Source organism: Stigmatopora argus, chromosome 17 (assembly GCF_051989625.1).
Source record: "Stigmatopora argus isolate UIUO_Sarg chromosome 17, RoL_Sarg_1.0, whole genome shotgun sequence".
Lineage (NCBI taxonomy): Eukaryota > Metazoa > Chordata > Actinopteri > Syngnathiformes > Syngnathidae > Stigmatopora > Stigmatopora argus.
In genome coordinates, this window is record NC_135403.1 from 14,731,566 (window position 1) to 14,750,169 (window position 18,604).

Sequence of the window (18,604 nt, forward strand, 5' to 3'; positions counted from 1 at the left end):
GTGATAGTATTTACAACCAATAACTGCTTTAAATTTGGATTAAACTACTGTACTTACCCTTAATAAAAAAATGGTCCTGTGAGAAAATCCCAAAGAAAAACATTAAGTCAAATATAATTTCCATTTTTATTAAAACAATACAAACATTTGGAGTCAAGTTATAAAAGAGCCGAGGGGCCCCTGTGTCCGTCCGGCTCCCAGGATTTTCCCCTTTTTTTCCTAAACAAAGTGTAACATGTGGACACTTTTTTTTAATATATTCATATTTATATATATATGTATAAAAAGCACAGTAAAATGCGAAAACAATATGAAATCATAAAGTAGAATGCGTTTGACAAATCTGGACTTTTCCCATATTTGGACATTTTCATATAAATGTGAACCCCCCCAACATACACACACACATACACACACACTTTTGTTCTTCATTATTCACAACGATAGATAGATTGGCAGTGTTTCTTCTCTTTACCGAAACGTATAAGGCACATACCTCAATGCAATTTCCTCCTTTGGAAGGAAAGTTTTGTCCATGAAAAAGTCAAGAAAAAAAAATCAATGCCCTGCTACAAAAAAAGACCCAAAAAGTACCAAAAAGTACCTCATTGCTGGAACTCTAAACTACAACGTACAAAAAATAATAATAATAAAAAAAGATAAGACTAACACTGCTGACCACGTCTGAAATACTTGACGGCGGAACACGCTTTCCATTTAAGAGCTTTGGAGGACACAAAATGATCAAAAGTAAACCGACACGTTACTGTACAGCATAAAAAAATTGTGCTGCTGGACCAGCGTCCATTTAAGACAAACGTACATATGCGAGCGAGCACCTGAAAAAGGAGAATATAAAAAAGAAAATAAAAAAAAAAGAAAACATGGTTACAGTATATACATCAAAGTACCGAACCAGACAATTGCAAGCATCATACTTGATTGTTTTAGCCTAGCCAAAGTTATTTTTGCATGAAAAAAAAAAGTCATCGGGTAGAAATACTGACAGGAAATGACGGAAGGGAACTTCATTCCCCGTCGGGCGCCGTTAAAAGTCTTCCGAATTTGTGAAAACATGATGCAACCAGCCGACTGGTGTTTCAAAATACAGCCTCCGAACGCCTGCTTCACTTCAGCAACACAAAATTTGGTAGACATGTTTGTTGGTCATGAGTAGACCCACCAAAAAAAGTCTGAAGAACCTGTGCAAGAACAGAAGTCTGGCATTTGAAGCGAACATTTTAGGCTGGATTTTGAAAGAAATTCCACTTCCGGAAGCTAGTTTAATTGTAAAATTTGGATGGACCTGCAAAAAAAAGCCTCAAGAATTGTGTTTTCGTTTAAACATTGCGGACATTTAAGAAGCATTTAAGCTAGTTGGAGATGACCAGTCCCCTAAAAATTCTGTCACTCAAGCCAGTTTCATTTGAGTAGACCCACAAAAAAGTCTCACTGGAAAATGTCCCACATTGGTCACTTTTTTGGTGATATTTGGATGACCTAGATAGAACATTTTAGATTAGCAAGAAGAAAAAAAGTCTTTAGGTTTAACTTGGGCAATTTCTTCCAAAAAGCAAAGTTTTCTGAAATTGTTTTAGTAAAAAAAAAACAGACAAACCCGCCCCCAAATGAGTCTATATTATTGTTTGGGGGCGGGGCACGGTTGCAAGCAAAATTTGGAATGACTGTCTTCTAAATAAGACCCGCTTTAGTGTTTATCTTCTTGTGCTATTGTTTTTCTGACTAATAGCCTGTACAAGCCTGCAAAAAAAACATGACGTTAAGCAAGAATACTGTTTTCGACAAGTAAGCGTTCGTCGCCGTACAAAAGAACGGCTGAGAAAAACAGCCTTGATTCCCCCAAAAAGGATACAACTATGAGCTATACATTATTTTCATCTCACTCTTTGGGAGTGTCCATCTTTTTCAAAGCGCTATTTCAACTTTTAGCCTTCACGTGTACCATTTTTTTTTGTCTGAGAGGAGAAAAGAAAGTAGAGGAGACTACTGCATGATGGCCAAGAACTTGCTCTCCTCGGCCAGGCTGCTGAGCAGCGAGCTCATGTCGCCGATGGCCATGTTGTGGACGCCGCCCGAGGCCCGCGGGGTGGTCAGCCTCGAAGGGGTCCTGGAGAGGCCTTGAAAGACGGAGGGGCTCAAGGGGCCGGACAGCAGGCTGCCTCGCTCCAAACCCTCCTCCAAAATGGCCTCCAGATCCAGAGCCGCGCCCTCGTCCAACGCCGAGGCGGCGGGGTCTACCGTGCTGGTGACCTGGTCGCACGCGGGGGACGGGAGGGACGCCGAGTCCCCCGGGAAGTAGTGCTCTCCTACCATCGGGAACGGAGCCGTCTTGGGGTCACCCGGTCCGTAATGGAGGCGTCCCAGTTCCGGAGCCCCCGGTTTGGGCGCCGTGAGCGTCCCGCCGTTCTGCGGGACTTGGGCGTAGCTTCTCGGGTGGTGGAGGTGGTTTCTCACGGGGTTCCCGTACGTGTCGAAGGACGGGGGCGGGCCTCGGTCATCCAGACGGAGGACGTTATCCCGGGAGAGGCTTGGCAGGTGGTGGTCCGCACTCTGGGCGTCGAAGTTTTGCCGTAGGTGGTTCTGGGTCCCGTGGGCTCGGTACGGATATTCGTCGTTGGTCTTGGGGAAGACGGCTCCGTCCGGGGCGCCTCCTCTGGTTTCCGCGCACGAGTTGGGGGACGTCTCCAGTTTGGCCCCGGCGGGGCCTTGCGTCCGCTCCATCTGAGGGCGAGCGCCGTGGAAGAAGGCCGGCGGCGCGCCCGGCTGAAACGCCGCGTACCCGAACCTGCCCAAAGCCTGCGGCGCGAGCTGGCCACCGGACCACCCGGGGCCGTCGCCATCCGTCCGGGGAGAGCGCTCGGCGCTACCGGAGCTCACTTCGTTCCACTGGATGGGAAGGAAGCCGGGGCTCCGCCTCTGCAGCGTCTGCTGCCGTTGAAGGCGGCGGTCGGCCGGGAAGTCCGTCCCCTCGCCCGTCTCCCTTTCGCCGGGGGCCGTGGGGTCCTCCGCGTGCACGTAGGGGCCGGCGTCCTCCCGCCCTCGGGAGCGGAGGTACTGCAACATGTCGTCGGGGAGGATGTCTTCGTCGCCGAAAAGAGGGTAGGCTTCCCCGTGGCCTTCCGCCGCCAGGGCTTCCAGCGCGGCGTGCTCGGCCACGCTGGGGGCGTACGTGGGAACTCGCGGGTGGTGGTGGTGGTGACTTTGAGGGACGGGGTGGCGGGCCTCCGGGGGCGGGGGCCGCCGATGGGGAAGGGGCGGCAGAGGGTGGAGGTCGCTCAGGCTGTTGAAGCGCTGCACGGGGGCCGGGGCGCAAACGTCGGAGGGCCGCGTCCGCACCGGGTCGCTGGCCCTCCGGTCGCCCGGCGCCGGAGCCTCGCCGGGATAGGGGACCCTCCTGGCGTAGTCGTCGCAGCGGCGCGGCGCCACCAGGGGGGGCAGGGCCCGCCCGCTTCCGCCTTGGTCCATCATGGCCACGTGGGCTTTCAGGCTCATGCGTTGCATGTTGGGAAGCGGCGTGGGCGGCGGGCCCCCGGTCGCCACGGCGTACTTGGCCTTCAGGTGGTAGTGCTGCGCCGGGGTCAGGGTCAGCATGCCCCGAGAGCCTCCCGCGTCGCCGCCCCAGACGCCCCCGGGGAGGAGGCCGGCCCCGCCCCCGGAGTGGCTGGCCTCGCTGGAGCGGCGGGAGGCGTCGGTGGAGATGGGGTCGTACGAGTCGGTGGAGCTGACGTTGCGCGGGCGGCGGCGCTGGGCGGCGGCCGGCGCCCCCTCGCTCTGAGAGGCCTGGCTGGAGCGCCGGCTGGAGAAGCACGGCGAGATGCCCGAGGAGCGCCGACTGCCGCTCAGGTAGGCAGAGCTGGCGGCGCTCCCGCCGCTGTCGCGGCGGTCCCGGAGCAAGTTGAACACCGTCAGCTCGGTGGTGGCGCCCAGCTCGGGGTGGGCGGGTGGTTGAGGGGCGGACCACGCCCAGTGCTTGCCCAGACAGGATCCTGAGGAGACAGCGAGATATGAAATGAGCCCCGGAGGCGGACGGAAACGGAAACGCAAGACGCCACGCCGCGGGGAGACGCTTTAAGAGCCGAGCCATTTTTTTTCCAGATTTGCACGGACAAGTTTTGGGGGCGTCGCAACAGGTGGCGCCGTAAAACGCGGTTACACGCATTCTCTATCTGCCGTCTCCAATTTGCATTTGAGATGGAGACGGCGATCACGTCATCTTGGGAGGCCCATATCTGGGCGGGAAAACTCACCCTTGGCCTGGATGGCGGCGAGCGCGGAGCCCTTGGGGGGCGGCGTGGGAGCCAGGGGTCCCGGCCCCGGCCTGGGCATGGCGCCGTTCACCTGCTTCAGCCTCTCCATCTTCAGGTGCTCCATCCAGCGCGGGGGGCGGCCCACGCCCACGGCGCGCCTGGCCTGCAGGGTCAGCATGGCTGCCGTCGCCGTGGAGACGGTGGAGTCCATGATGGGCGGCGCCCGGCGGCCCTCCTCCACCTCTTCGTCCTCGTCCTCCGCCTCCAGCTCCTCCGTCCCGTCCGACCCCTCCCCCGGCGAGCGTCCGGCGCTCACAGTAAGCTGGACTCCACCGCCGGGATGGACGCTGACGGGGGATTGGTCACTGCCGCGTGTAGACTGACCGCCAGGGCTTGGCTGAGACGTCTGGAGACAGACATGCGGCTTTTTTACTAACGGTACATGACGGACAGACATGGGCGGATCGAGAAAATATGCGTGGGGTGTCAAATATTTCATGCTCGATCGGTAGGAGTCGGGTGAAATCAATTTTGCACGGCTTGAAAAGCCTGGCAGGGCCTATCCAAAACACGGTTCAATCCCGGGTGGGTTCCGAACCACCTTTAGCTAGGTTTTCAACATTGAGAGCTAGCGAAAGAGTTAGCGTTGGCACAGTCGGACGTTGTGGAACGCGGGAGACGACATGAGAGACCACCTGGACCGACGGGAACGGCAGAGAAGGTGGACGAGAATGAAAAGTGGGCGATGAGATGAGAATGTGAAATAAGGAGAATAAGGAGATGCCGGCCGGCCGCTCTCACCTGATTACCCACTGTCCTTAGAAGACAACAAAGCAATGCCAAAGCATCGGATAGAAGAGAATACGAACTTGTTAGCACAAGTAGAAGCTTCATTCGGAAGGAAACATGTCTAGATGGCTTTGTATTTCCCCCACTGGTGCGTGCGCTAGTGGGCCAGATCTAGGACCCCGTTCACAAACGGTCAAATCCAGCCGAAAACAGCGTTTAATGATTAAATACAAATACTAGTATTAGAACCGAGCCCAGGGAAGTGAATTCCTCGGTAAACTGTCGCGATGGGGGCAAAGAAACGTCTATATACGTCCATTCGCCAAACGGCTCAAGATGCTCTCAAATTCGTTCAAATCCAGCCCAAAACAGCGTTTAATGATTAAATACAAACGTCTTTAGGCGAATCATCCGGTCACTTTTAAGATAAGGAATCGTCTAAAGGACTAAACTCCTCGTTTGGGCACCAAGGGGGGAAAAGCCAGCGCAAAATGCAATGCAAAAGCGACTCGCCGCAAGTTCAAAAGCGGTCCGGAACCTCACCATGGGCTTCTCGGTCTTGATGGACTTGACCTGCAGACAGTCGTCCTGCTTGGAGCTCACGTGGTTGCCGTACTCCCTCCCGTCCACGTAAGCGCCCAGGCCCAGCTGCCCCGGCGAGTGACCCTGAGCGTTGGGGCCCCCCGGCTCGCGGGGCGCCGCGGGGGGACGCGGGTAGTCGCCGCGCTGCTTCTTGGTCACGTGCGCCTCGGGCCCGTGCACCGTCTTCACGTGCTTGCGTAGGGAGCTGGGGTCCGTGTAGCGCTTGGTGCAGCCCGGGATCTTGCACACGTAGGGTTTCTGGCGGGGGGGACGAGACGCTGAGCCCCGCCCGGGTTTCCCCCGCCGGCAAACCTCGGCCACGCCACCGTACCTCGTTGGAGTGCGTGCGGTTTTGATGCTTGGCGCGGTCCGAGGCGTTGGAGAAAGCCTTGTTGCAGCCTTCGTGCTCGCACACGTACGGTTTCTCGCCCGTGTGCGAGCGCAGGTGGGTCTTCAGGTTCTCCAGGCGGGAATAAGCCTTGCTGCAGCCCTCAAACTGGAAGCCAGAGAGAGAAAGAACGTTCAGGTTGGGTAGGGGGTCCGGCGCCAAAAGCGGCCTTACCGTGCACTTGTGAGGCTTCTCGCCGGTGTGGCGCCGCATGTGGACCACCAGCATGTACTGGGCCTTGAAGGGCTTCTGTTCCCTGGAGCACTCCTCCCAGCGACACACAAACTCCTTCTTCTCGCCGTGGATGTGGTCGTTGTTGATGTGCTGCAAACATCCGCGCGATTTAAGCAACTTTCTGCGGCCATTCGTCTAGCCGGGCAGGCACTTTTGAAAATATTTTCCAGAGCAATCCCGTGGAAAATGATCGTGTGGTCGATGAGCGTTAGCCGAGCCGCTCATCGCTTCCCCCCCCTCTTTGCCCCGGAGATTGATCTCCTCGGTCGGGGGCCCTTTAGCCGCCGATTTGCCGGGGGTGGGAGTGGTGGTGGGGGGGATCCCCGGGGCGACCGATCGCCCTGTCGGCCGGCCGCTCGATATCCTCCCGAGGGCGACGGAGGGACGGCGCGGCGGCGGCGGCGGACGGATACGCGGCGGCGTACCCGCCGAGGCAGGAGGCGCTTGACGGATGTGATGCATGAGCCGACGAGAGGGGAAAGCTAATGGCAATTCTTATTGGATCGATAATCTCCGTGCCGAGCGGACGCCGCGACATCGACAAACAGGTGCTGATAGCGGCCCCGCCGCGCTTATTCGTCTTCCCCCTGCCAGCTTATCGGACCGCCAGTGTAAAAACGCCACCAAGATGGATTTAGAGGGGAGGCGGCTGACAAGGAGCGCGTTTGGGGGAGGAAGGGGGGGGCGCCGTGGTCGCACACTGACACTTGTTCTGGAGTCCGGATTTATCGTCAAACGTAGTTTCTTTGTAAACTGACCTAAAATGAAGCAGAAAAAAGAGTGGCTCACTGGCCTGACTTTTGCAAGCATGGGTTGGAATCCCGGTCGCTGGAGGGATGATTGCGAGTGCGAATGGTCGTCAGTCATTGCGGACTGGCGACCAGTCTGGGGTGCAGTCTGCCTTTTTTTGACTAAATTGTCCCTACCTAGCGTGTGCGGTTGTTTTTTAGCGATTAGCTGGCAACAAATTCAAGGAGTTGCCTGGATGTCGCCCTCAGCTACCGGGGATCGGCTCCGGCACCCCGCGACCGGATGGGAAAAAGGAAGGATGGAACGACGGGGCGTCGGTGGGCCGCGGGAGAATGTTTACAAAGCCCTCCCCCCGACCGCCACTGGCCCGCAATGTGGTTTAGCTTTTATCAAACGGGCGCCTAATAAATCATACGCTCTTTGGTGATGTCACTCGGCAAAGCGCTTTGTTGGAAAAGCGCGAAAAGACGGCAAAAGTGTGCGTGCGCGTTAGCAAGGAAGGAAGGAAGTGAGGGGGTCGCCAGGGAGGCGGCCGCCGTCGGCAAGTGGAATTCGGCGCGCTCTTTTCATCTGGCGGCGGGCGAGATACTGGGCGCCGATAAGCGGCCTAATCCTTCTCCCCATCGAAAAAAAAAATCAGCATTTTACCAATTAAAGGCCAGCGCCTGCAGTTAGAAAAAGGGGGGCGGGGCTATTGCGTTTTTTGGGGGGGAGGCAAACGGCTATCGCCAATGCCACCGATGGGCGCCAAATATTGACGGCAAATCGATGATTATGGATTGGACGCTGGTTGCCGGGCAGGTAAAAAATGGTTGTACGCACTATTTTGGGGAGGTTTTTTTTTTAAATGTTATAAATTGTCTCCAAAAAAGCCCTACATTCCCCCAGGAACATTTGACGTCACCATTTTGCTGATTAGGACATCATTTTTGTGGAGTGCGACACATAGTTGGAGGCTTTTTTCTGACTAAATCCAACTTGGGACGCCTCCAAATTGCCTTTGTTTGGCCTTGGTGGAGGTCTTCTCTCTATCCTACTTTTCCTTTTTTATCTTCTATTCTCGCCCTCCAGCAAATTCACAAGACAAACGCGGGGGGAGGGAAAGAAGGGGGCGCTCTATTGTTTGCTTATATGGAAATCCCCCCCCCCCGCCCCTCCAACCAATCAACCCGACCACCCCCTCTTCGACACCCCTGCAGGCAGGCTTGTGAGTGGTGGGGGGGGCGATGTGGTCCAAATACTTGACTTATCCTATTACTGCCAAGATGGATGAAGGAGTACGGCGGTGGCGAGGAGGGGCGGCGGGATGGCGATAAGAGCGCCTGGTGGCGTCGTCTAATTCGCGCCGACCCGACCACTTTTAACGACATCTGCGGGGAAATGAGAATTTGAAAAAAGCGAAAAACAACGGCCACCGGGCGCGAAAAACATTTTGGTGCCATTTTGACGGGCAGATGAAGAAGGCGTGTCTTCATTGGCCGATCCATTTGAAACGGGAGCGAAAATTTGGAGAGGATGGCGGTAGGCCACCCGGTGCGATTCGGCGCCCCCGACAAACTTAAGCGAGCGAGCGAGCGAGCCCCTCTCCCCCCCCACTCGGAGCCTTCCCCGCCGTCAGAAAGCGGCGCAAGAAGTTGTCAAATCCTCGTCGCCCTTCAAAGACGGACGGGCGGCTCGCAGGTGAGGATATCAATTATAGATAGAGGTGAGCGGCGCCATTGGCGTGTCAAGACGGAGAAGGAGTAGACAGGCTGGCGGGGGAGGCTTTCTCCGTTTGATCGGCTGGCCACCTCACAAAGGAGACTCCAATCTACAGAAACACCTTTGGGAGGGCCGGCGCGACGCGGCGCGGCGCGGCGCCCATGGCTTTGAAGGCCCGCCTCCCGCTCCGGAGATTGACGGGCGAGAGAAAGATCTCCCGTCGGAGAAACGTTGCAATACCGAGGCTTATCGTCTTGGAAAAGACGACCGGAACGAGCGGTCGCGCCGGGTCGGTCGAGGGGGGGCCCGCTCGCCGGACAAAATGAAGTCGTTCCTTACTTGACGGGTCGTTCCGATTGGTCCAAATCCTCTTTGTTAAAAGCAAGTACCGTATTTTCACGACTATTCGCGCATCGTACATACCTGTCAACCTCTGCCGATAACTGCCCTTATAAATGATTATGATTCCCCTTACAAACCCCAAAAAACCTTACAAACACTGTACGAGTCGTACTAACTGTATTGAAGAACTGGGTGTATTAAGAACTCTATATCCCAGCAGTCACTGCGCAGTACTTTATCTACGGGAAAATAGTAGCCATTTTTATATCGACGTTAAAAGTGAAAAAGAGGGGGGAAAAAGGCAATTTTTGGGGTTTGTTTTACCTGGACAAGCTGCTCCTGGGTATCGAACTCGCGGCAGCAGCTCTCCCAATGGCAGTTTGTCTCGTAGACCACCTCGGGTTCGTGCTTGCCTTCGTCCTTGTCGCCCTCCTCCTTCACCAACGTCATGCCGTCGGGGTGATCCTGCCAGAGCCCAAAAATCACTCAATTCCAAACGCAGCGTATTTTTCCAACGACAAATCGCAATTAAAAAAAGTGAAAATCCTACCAAATGTTGTAGGTTCGCTCTTTAAACAATTGAAAAAAAATATTTTCCATCCACAACGTCATCAAACTTGACTATAAAATCAGACGAAAACATTCCTATACATGGCTTGGCTAATTCTGGCCTTTTTATTTGGAAAAACATATTTTCCACCCACATCCAAACACAATTCATCTTATGTTAACAACTACCTATTTATTGATTTTATGACTACTTTTTTTATTGATTATTTGTTTATTATTATTATTATTATTATCATTATTAATTGATTTGTTTGTTTTTTTGTTTCTTGTTGTTATTTGTGCACTTCCCTACTTTGTCATCTTGTGGACTACTTATTTATAGATTATTAATTTGACAGTTTGTTTGTTGTTGTTATTTGTGTACTTTGTGTTGAAGCTTTAAAAATGACAATAATAGCATTCAATTCAATTCAAAATCCTCTTTTGAGTCCCGCTGACCTCGGTAGAAAGTTGTTGACGGCGCGTATTGAATTGAAAACTTTATTGCCAGTGTACATCGAGACAAATGCATAGTGTGCCTATTGTAGCGTAGCCGTACCTGTAAAGTTAGCGCGCCCGGGCTGGGCATCTCCTCCTCGGGCTTCATTTTGGAGCGCTTGTGGTGCATGGGGTCGCCGGTGCTGCTCACCGCCGACTCGCTGGTGGGTTTGGCCTGCGCGCGAGAAGCCCACGTCATTACCCGGCCCGTTCGATATTCCGCCCGCTGCGGGGCGGCGCTAATAAAGATGGAATACGGCCCGGAAGCGTGGGCCCGCACATCTAGGTAAAGCCCGCTAAAAGCCCTTCGCATCCATCCATCCGCGTCAATCGCCCCTCGTGATTAATGGAGCGAGCGGCGGGACGGCGTGCTAACAAGCCCCACGCCGCCGGGCGCCGTCGGGGGAGTCCCGGGAGGGAGGACGCCGCGGCGCCGCGTCCCCCGCCGTGATGAATGGCCGCGGGTGGCTCAAAGTACCAGAGGACAGATCCGTACCGGTGTAGAAAAATTAATCAAATGAGAGAAAGGAAGCATGGATCACCTGCGAGTAGTCGCCCGAGACGGCCGAGCGGTCGCCGGCGGGCGGCCCGGAGGCGGACGCGAAGCCGGAGACGGGTCTCTGCGCCACGAAAGCCGGCGTGGGGTGGATGAGGGGCGGGCTGTGGCCGAAGGCCGAGCCCACCACGCCCGGCTGTCGCCCCATCAGCTGCTGGTGCACGTGCAGGGCCACCGGCGTCGGCGGGTAGGCGAAGCTCAAGGCGGGGCTGAAACGGAGGAAACAGGGGAAAATTTTACAGATGGCTCAAAACATGTGTTAAAGTGGCGGCCCGGGGGCCAAATCTGGCCCGCCGCGTGTCAAAGTGGCGGCCCGGGGGCCAAATCTGGCCCGCCGCATCATTTTGTGTGGCCCGGGAAAGTCAATCATGAGTGCCGACTTTCTGTTTTAGGATCAAATTCAAGTGAAGAGTATAGATGTATATTACATTTCCTGATTTTCCCCCTTTTAAAGCAATCATTGTCATTTTTTAATCCATTTTTTTTGTTTTTAGTTCAAAAATCATTTTGTAAAATCTAAAAATATATTTTAAAAAAAGCTCAAATAAACATTGTTTTAGATCTATAAAAAACGGAATATTCAGAGCTTTTAATTCAGTTCTTTTAATCAATTTATAAAAAAGAAAATCTAAATATTATATCTAAAATGGTCCGACCCACGTGAAATCAAGTTGACGTTAAAGCAGCCCGCCAACCAACCCGACCGAGTCTGCCACCCCTGGCTCAAAACAACAGGATTTTGATCAAAATGATCATACTACTAAACGCAACTACGAATGCCTTTTTGCCTTTACGGCAAGCTAGGCTGAATTCTGAACGGCCTTTCACGTTACTTCTTGAACTGGACATTGTATGTCATGTCCTCTTCGTGGCAAAAGACAAACATTTTCAGAAAGACAAACACGGTCTTGGCGTTGGCGCATCGGTCCATTCATCGTGACGCTTCTCGCCCTCCACGGCTCATAAGTCTGCCGATCGTATTTGCGGCGCGGAGGAAATCGATGGGCCCAGACGCATTTGGGGGCCCCGTCGGCTTGTCATATCACTCATAAGCGCGGCGCTTGGGCCTATTTGGCTCCTGTCAATGCGGCGGCGCCGTGATGGATCGGGCTCCTGCCGCCGCGGGTCGCTGATCAATGACCACGGGTGGGGCCGTGGATCTTCCCTTCTATCTCCTTTTCGTTGGCCGACGGGGTGACTGACACCGGCCGCCCGGGGAGGCTGGCTTTCCACCCACGAGCATCCGACACGTGCGGGTTTACCACCCTTCCCATTCGTCCAAAGTTATCTCCGGTCCAACGGTCTGATTTACCAGCGTTTCTGCCAACGGCCAGGACGGCGGCGGCCGCGACCGGACGTTTGGTCGCCGGACTTTTGGTCGCCAGATGTTTGGTCGCGGATATTTGATCGCCCAGACCCAAACAACCGGCGACCAAAAGACCGGCGACCAAAAGACCGACACCCAAAAGACCGGCGACAAAACAAGGTAAGACAACACAGTTTACGCATTTAAAAAAGCCAACAATGGCCATGAGCAGTTTCATTGAGCCCACATGTGAATGTACAAGAGTTTGTATGTACATGCGCTGTCCCTTTAAGAAGCGACGTCCGTCAGGGTCTTAACAAGTTCTCCAACAAAAAAACAATAAAAGTCGGGGAAATTTGGAGCTTTTAGCCTAATAATTACTAGGGCATTAGGTATGACTAAATAATAATTTGCAGTTTGTATTTAGGGAATTTGAGCAACAATTTTAAATGGTAATTATCAATAACCTTCCCGGCGACCAAAAGTCCGGTGACCAAATGGCCGAGCGGGGCTTACCTGATGGCGCCGGCCGACAGGTGGCCGTAGGATCCGCTGGTGGAGGAGCTGGAGCGCGAGTTGTTGAGCATGGTGACCAGCGAGTTGGGCGAGTTGCGGATCATGGTCTGCAGGTCCAAGCTGTGGTCCGACAGCGGCGAGATGGGCAGCGGACGCTTCCTGCTGGGCCGCGACGCCAGCCTGGGGCTGGAGAAGCGAGAACCTGCCCGAAGGAAACCCACGCAAAGTTCATACAACAGTTCCACCGCCATTTCACGTGAGCCCCAACGCCCCGGCGGCGTAGGCTAATACGTCTCGCCGTCCAATTTGACTCCTCATTCAGACGCCATCGCCGTAGCCGGAAAAAAAAAACGGGTAAAAAAAAAAGGCGGGCGCCATTCTCCCCGCGCGCACAAAGAGCCACGGGTGGAGATTAAAACACGACTTTTGTTGTCTTTTCACGCGCCGATGTCACAAACAAGACGGCGAACAACGGCGGGAGGGGGCGGAGTCGGCGGGGGGGTGGGGGGGGCGCACCCAGGGGATGCGCCACTTTGTGACACAATGACTTTGTGACTCCAGGCTCGCAAATAAAACATTTGGAATTGTTTGACAAAAGACAAAACAAAAGCGGACGGCTTACGCGAGGCGAGGCGATGGCCCCGCCTCCCCCCCCACCGCAACCGCCGCCACCGCCCCCGTGCTTCCGTCCTCCGCAATCCATCCATCTCGCAAATGTAAACGCTCCGTCTCTGGGTTTGACACATCCGACGATTACGGAACGCTCCCCCATTCACATGTTAATCGGCGCGCGCCCGTCGCCCGAGTCGGCGCGCCGGCGTCCGCAAAGTCTCTCGGAAGTACGACCGTCTCGTGGACCGCGGTCGACGGAGACGGACGCTAACGCCGCGCGAGCCGAGCGGCCGTCCATAAATCAAGAGGGGACGCCCGAGTGGCCGTCCCCGTCCCGGCGTGAGGCCGATTCATCATTTTGCCGCTACGCTAATAAACATCCGTCCCGCGGGGCCTTTCGCCGACCCGCGGTTTCCGCCCCCCCCCCCCCCCCCCGCAAACTGTAAGGTGTCTCTCACCGTCACGGCAAAGATTCTGCGGGGATGGTGATTTATCCGAGTTCATCGGAGGGCGCTGCGGCTCGTAAACAGGAGATTCTGGGTTCGAAAACCAGGATTTGAAGTTTATGGTTAACTCGCTTCTTATGGTTGAATTGTGAAGCATAAAAAAAGAAAAGTAAGGTAGTCCAGTTATTTTGTTTTGAAGAGGGTAATTTGCCTGTCTCGTAAACAGGCAATCCCGGGTTCAAATCCCAGCAGTGCCTTTTCTGGAATTGAGCAATGGATCATTTGAAATTGATATTAGAATTGAAGTCCATAATGAAATGAACTATAATTTGATAATTAAAAAATAGCCGGTATTCTACAGCTGATTGAAAAAAAAAAAAAAATACATTTCTTTTATTATCTCTATTTTTATTTGGTTGAATCGGTTTTTAGAATAATGATCCAAAAGAAGCTAAAATCTAACTGTGGTCATGTTATTTCATTGATTGACAGGTAGGCCAAGCCCGGTTTATTTTATGATGGATTTACATCTGATTTTGACAAAAGCGACCCATGTTTTTGCCGCAGATTACAACGACAAAAAGGCGGTTATATTCAAAACATCATTCTGAGGTTCAACAATTCAATATCATCGAGCCATTAAAGATATTTAGTGCGATGTTCGTTTTCGTCGGCTAACTTGGTGATGATTAAAAAAAAATCAAGAAGAAATCCGGCATTAAATCCAGACGTAATATGGCGATATGATCATTAGGCGGTGAGAACGCACCATTGTTTCTCGGGCTCGCCTCCCACGGAAGGTAATTACGCCGTAGTCCAGATGATCACGTCCGCTTTATTAGCGGCGGGGATCACGAGGCGCTTTTAAGCAAAGAGCCACGTAAAAGCGCCCCTAATTGTTTGCACCCCCCACCCCCATTCATCTTAAAAAAGTGACAAAGAAGAAAGGATTTCCGGCACGGCGAATGGCGGGACGCAATTAATTCCCCGATAGGCGGGCCAGTTGGCCCACTTTTAATGACTTTTGCGGCTCGCCATCAAAGCTCCGACCCGGCCCGTTTGAAATCCCTCATTCGCAGCCATCCCGCCCGGGCGATAATGGCGGACAAAAACGAACGGGAGACGGCGCGCTTACCGTCCATGGCTTGGAGGTACTCCATGTGGAGGGCTCCGGCGGAGTTGGCGGCGTTGGCCACCGACGGCAGCAGATCCGAGTAGGGGCTGCGGTGGCCCGCCAGGAGCGCCATCTGGTGGTAGTACTCGGCGGGCGTCAGGCCGGCGTGTGGCACTATGAGACAACATGGGGAAAAATACAAAAACACATTTGAATGCCACTTTTATATTCTTAATCAAATTTTATGGGCGGTGAGCGTGTCCGCCTCGCAGTTCCGGGGTCGTTGGTTCGAACCCCTCCTGTGTGGAATTTGCATGTTCTACCTGAGCTTGCGTGGGTTTTCTCCGGGTACTCCGCAGTACTCCCTCATCCAAAAAACATGCATGCTAGGCTAGCTGGTGGAACACTTGAGATCGCCCTTTGCTACGATTTGTTGTCGTTGTGCCCTGCGATTGGCTCAGGTTGTCTAGGATAGGCTCCAGCACCCCCTACCACCCTTGTGAGAATAACCGGTTCAGAAAATGAATGAATATTTTCAATGCGACATCAGCCAACCGGCACTAAAATCTTTTCTTTCGCAATCCGTGTACGATTTAGCCATTGGTTAGCCGTCGTTAGCCCGCTACGTACGCTAGGCCGGCGTACGTTGGCACGCGTTGGGCGAATGTTTGCGTCTGCCGTGCGCAGATAGGCGAGCGCTTCCTTAAACGCCGGCTGCGGAAAAATAAACAAAAGGCCTAAATCTTCCCGCCTGGATCTGCGGCACGTTGGCGACGTAGCTCGCCTCGGTGGCGACGCCACCCCTCCCCCTCCCCCCGGCGCCCATTCACTTTCCGAGCGTTCCCCCCCCCCCTCGCCGCGGCGTGCCGTAAGTCCTCCAACCGCCGCCTAAAAATAAACATCTGGCACCGCTGGCTTTCCCTCATGCAAATAACACGGCGCTTTTTGGACGGCGAATGGGAACGCGTCGAGAAGCGCAGGGTTCAACGCGCCCCCGACGGCTCTCCGGAATGGATGAGATTTTCGGCATGCGATGGGCTGAATGGCGGTGGAAGACGGGGGGTGTGGGGGGTGTGGGGAGGGGGGGAGATGCTAAATTAATTTGATCTGGGTATTATGTCCCCGGTGGAAGTGGGGAGTCGCTGGATTGTCTGGGCGGTTCCGCCCCGGCTTTGCATTTGCATTGAGCCGTAATGTGGCCCATTCGGGGGAAGGCAAACGCGGGAGAAAGAGCAAAAAAAAAGAGGAGAAAAGAAGAGAAGAGAAGCGCTTGGCTCGGGGTTCCCGAATAAGAAACGTTGGCACGGGCGGCACGGCCCGAGGGCGTCGTCGCTCGCGCGTCCTGACTCGGCAAGCTTACGTGGCGGCGGCGCGCAACCTTCTTCTGCACTTTCGCAAATAAAACGAGCCGTTTGTTTCCCGAAGGAACCTCAGGAAATGGTCAAAAAAAAAGCAGGAAAAAGTTGACCAGTGAAAATTAAAATGATTACAAAATAAAATAAAGTCTTAATGATTGAAAGTATACTTGTTTAAACAAAAGACTGTCCATGGAAATGAAAAATATATGGGGAAAAATCATTGAGATATTTTTTTTTTGATAAAAATCCCTTAATTCGTTCTGGCTAAATTTCATTCGACCTCTGTGACCTTTGACCTCGCCCGAAAAATGACATCGTCTCTTCCACAAATAGAAGTTCCGTTTTTGTCGTTTTTTTTTTAAAGGTTAGCAAATGCTGAAAATCAGGAAGAGACGAGGCGGGATTAACGCAGATAATCCCACCCACCCACATTTTAATCTTCATTAGACCCCGTGATTCATTGAACGCCTTTCAAACGCCGTCCAATGAGAAGGCGCCTTGCTCACATGGCAAGCGCGCCAAAGCCGGCGATGGGTTAATTAAGGAGACTGTCGATTACAGATCTCATTAGCATGAAAATGCTACGAAACGGGCGCCAAACAGAAGTGGTTATTGTAAAGAACTAAAAATAGAGCATCATAATGATGTCAAATGGTTTAGGAGTTATCTCCCCAACAATCTTCTTCTCTTTTGTCTCTTTTAAATGCGACTTCTAGTCCAATGCGACTTCTAGTGCAAGGACTACGGTCAAATAAAACGAGCTCCAATGATTGACGAATGACTCGTGGCGGATTTTTCCACCCTCAAAATGACGAATGCGAACGTGACGCCGATCAAATCTAACGGATAAGCAATTCCGGACTCGAACTTGAGGAGCCGGTCGGTTTTCGTGAGCAGGAATTAGCCCGATGGCTAATCGTAGCTCGCCAATGTTAGCAAAGTCGTAGTTGTGTAGTGACAATAAAGGCAATCATTCATTTTCTGAAGCGGATATCCGCATTCGATTGGCCAATGAAAGTAAGAAAAGGTTGCGCTCACCGTCGGCGGGGCTGAGGCCTCTGGTGGCCGACAGCACGGAGATGGAAGGGCTGGCCAGCGGCTGCAGGGAGCGCAGGTAGTCCACGTAGGGGTTGATGTACGGGTGCGACGGGTGGAAGGGCGACTCGGCCCCCGCCGACGGGTTCCGTTGCGGCGAGATGCGAATGAGGGAGATGTCCGAGAAGGCCGGGCTGCCCGCCAGCGACGGAGGCCTGCGGGGGGCGACAAAGAGAGCAAATCAACAGCCAATCAATGGTCTTTCCATCTTTTGTCTGCCTGGAAAATCACTGCCACATTTTTTTAGTTCAATGGATTATTAAATCAATCCAAATCCAAGTTTCCGGTCCTGGCCAGGCCATTTTCAATCTTATTTTTTTATCCTTCCTCTTTTTGAAGTGCCGAATAAAAGCGGACAAAAGTTCCCCCCGCCGTAATTGGCTAGGAGGGGACGGAAACTTCCTAATGACGGCCTTTCCCGGAGGATTTGGACAAATCCACATATCAGCCGCGTATTAACGGGCCCAGAGATTAGAGCGAATTAGGCCCCCCCCCCCGTCTCACCCCCCCCCCCCCGTCTCACCCCCCCCCCCCCCCCCCCCGTCTCCTCCCGCCGGAGACCCCGAGGGGACCGGGGGCCGCGTTGCCGGGTCCGGCCGGCCAGCCCGAGACTTTGCCCCGCCTTGACCCGGGACCTCGGAAGGAGGCCGGGCGCGACGGTCCAATTACGAGCCGCCATCCCACCGCCGAGCCCGGCTAATGAAAGAGCTCAGGAATGACAACGGCGCCGGCTAGCCGGCTAACGGCGCCTTTCTTTAATTAGCCCGAGGGGCCCGTGGCGGTGCCTTCAAGGCCGTTAGGTCAGGTGGACTGTCGACGGGAAAAAGACGGAATTGCGCACGGAGACGTTATTTTTTTTCGGGAAAGACACGTTGATCCGGATGGACGGAAATTGAAAGCGTCATTATCTTTAATACATTGTGATCGGTTTGAATTCTGGACGCTGTAAAAAAATAATAGAAATTGAACCCACCGAATCCAACCATTGGCATTTTTCCTAAAAACAACATCCCGCGGCGCTTACACGGCGGGTCGTAAAAGACGCCACTTTGAGCCGTGGGGAAGGAAATGGATTCCACGTGTGCGTTACTAACTCTTTCCTAGACGTTGTCAGGGTGGGGGGCGGGGCTTCTGTGTCGGGGGCGTCAATCTTTGTAGAGGGTCAAATCAATTGGGCCATCAATGGCACTGAAAGATAAGCATTCGCGGCCAATGCTCCTGCTTTAAAAGTCTATCCTTGTCCATGGCGGCCATTTTGGGTCAACGGTGGTTCTTTTTGGTCCCCACGCTCGGTGACTTGGATCGTTTCCCGTTCATTTGAGGTCACTTGCGGTTCATTGGTCGCTTCCCGTCGGGTACAGCTCGCTACTTGTCGACTTTTGACTCGCGTTGGGTGCATATTTGGACGTGGTGGGGTGACCTCTTGGGCACGGTGGAACCTTTTCTTTTGATTTGAGATCATTTCCCCGTCACTTCCTGTTGATGGGGGGCTGTTTCAGG

At 53.5% G+C, this 18,604-nt stretch overlaps 1 protein-coding gene across 2 annotated transcripts in view; it reads right to left on the minus strand.

Moving 5' to 3' along the window:
- Positions 1 to 107: 107 nt before the first annotated feature.
- gli3 (GLI family zinc finger 3) overlaps positions 108 to 18,604 on the minus strand; it is a 66,993-nt gene continuing 48,496 nt past the window's right edge. For both annotated transcript variants that reach the window (XM_077624393.1, XM_077624392.1), the window contains 11 exons: positions 17,048 to 17,259; positions 14,673 to 14,825; positions 12,480 to 12,681; positions 10,644 to 10,866; positions 10,163 to 10,276; positions 9,379 to 9,519; positions 6,202 to 6,351; positions 5,971 to 6,135; positions 5,601 to 5,897; positions 4,269 to 4,674; positions 108 to 4,007 (listed from right to left, as the gene is read on the minus strand). In XM_077624393.1, coding sequence (XP_077480519.1) covers positions 2,005 to 4,007; positions 4,269 to 4,674; positions 5,601 to 5,897; positions 5,971 to 6,135; positions 6,202 to 6,351; positions 9,379 to 9,519; positions 10,163 to 10,276; positions 10,644 to 10,866; positions 12,480 to 12,681; positions 14,673 to 14,825; positions 17,048 to 17,259 — 4,066 coding nt within the window. In that variant the 3' untranslated portion in view covers positions 108 to 2,004. The remainder of the gene's footprint in view (positions 4,008 to 4,268; positions 4,675 to 5,600; positions 5,898 to 5,970; positions 6,136 to 6,201; positions 6,352 to 9,378; positions 9,520 to 10,162; positions 10,277 to 10,643; positions 10,867 to 12,479; positions 12,682 to 14,672; positions 14,826 to 17,047; positions 17,260 to 18,604) is intronic.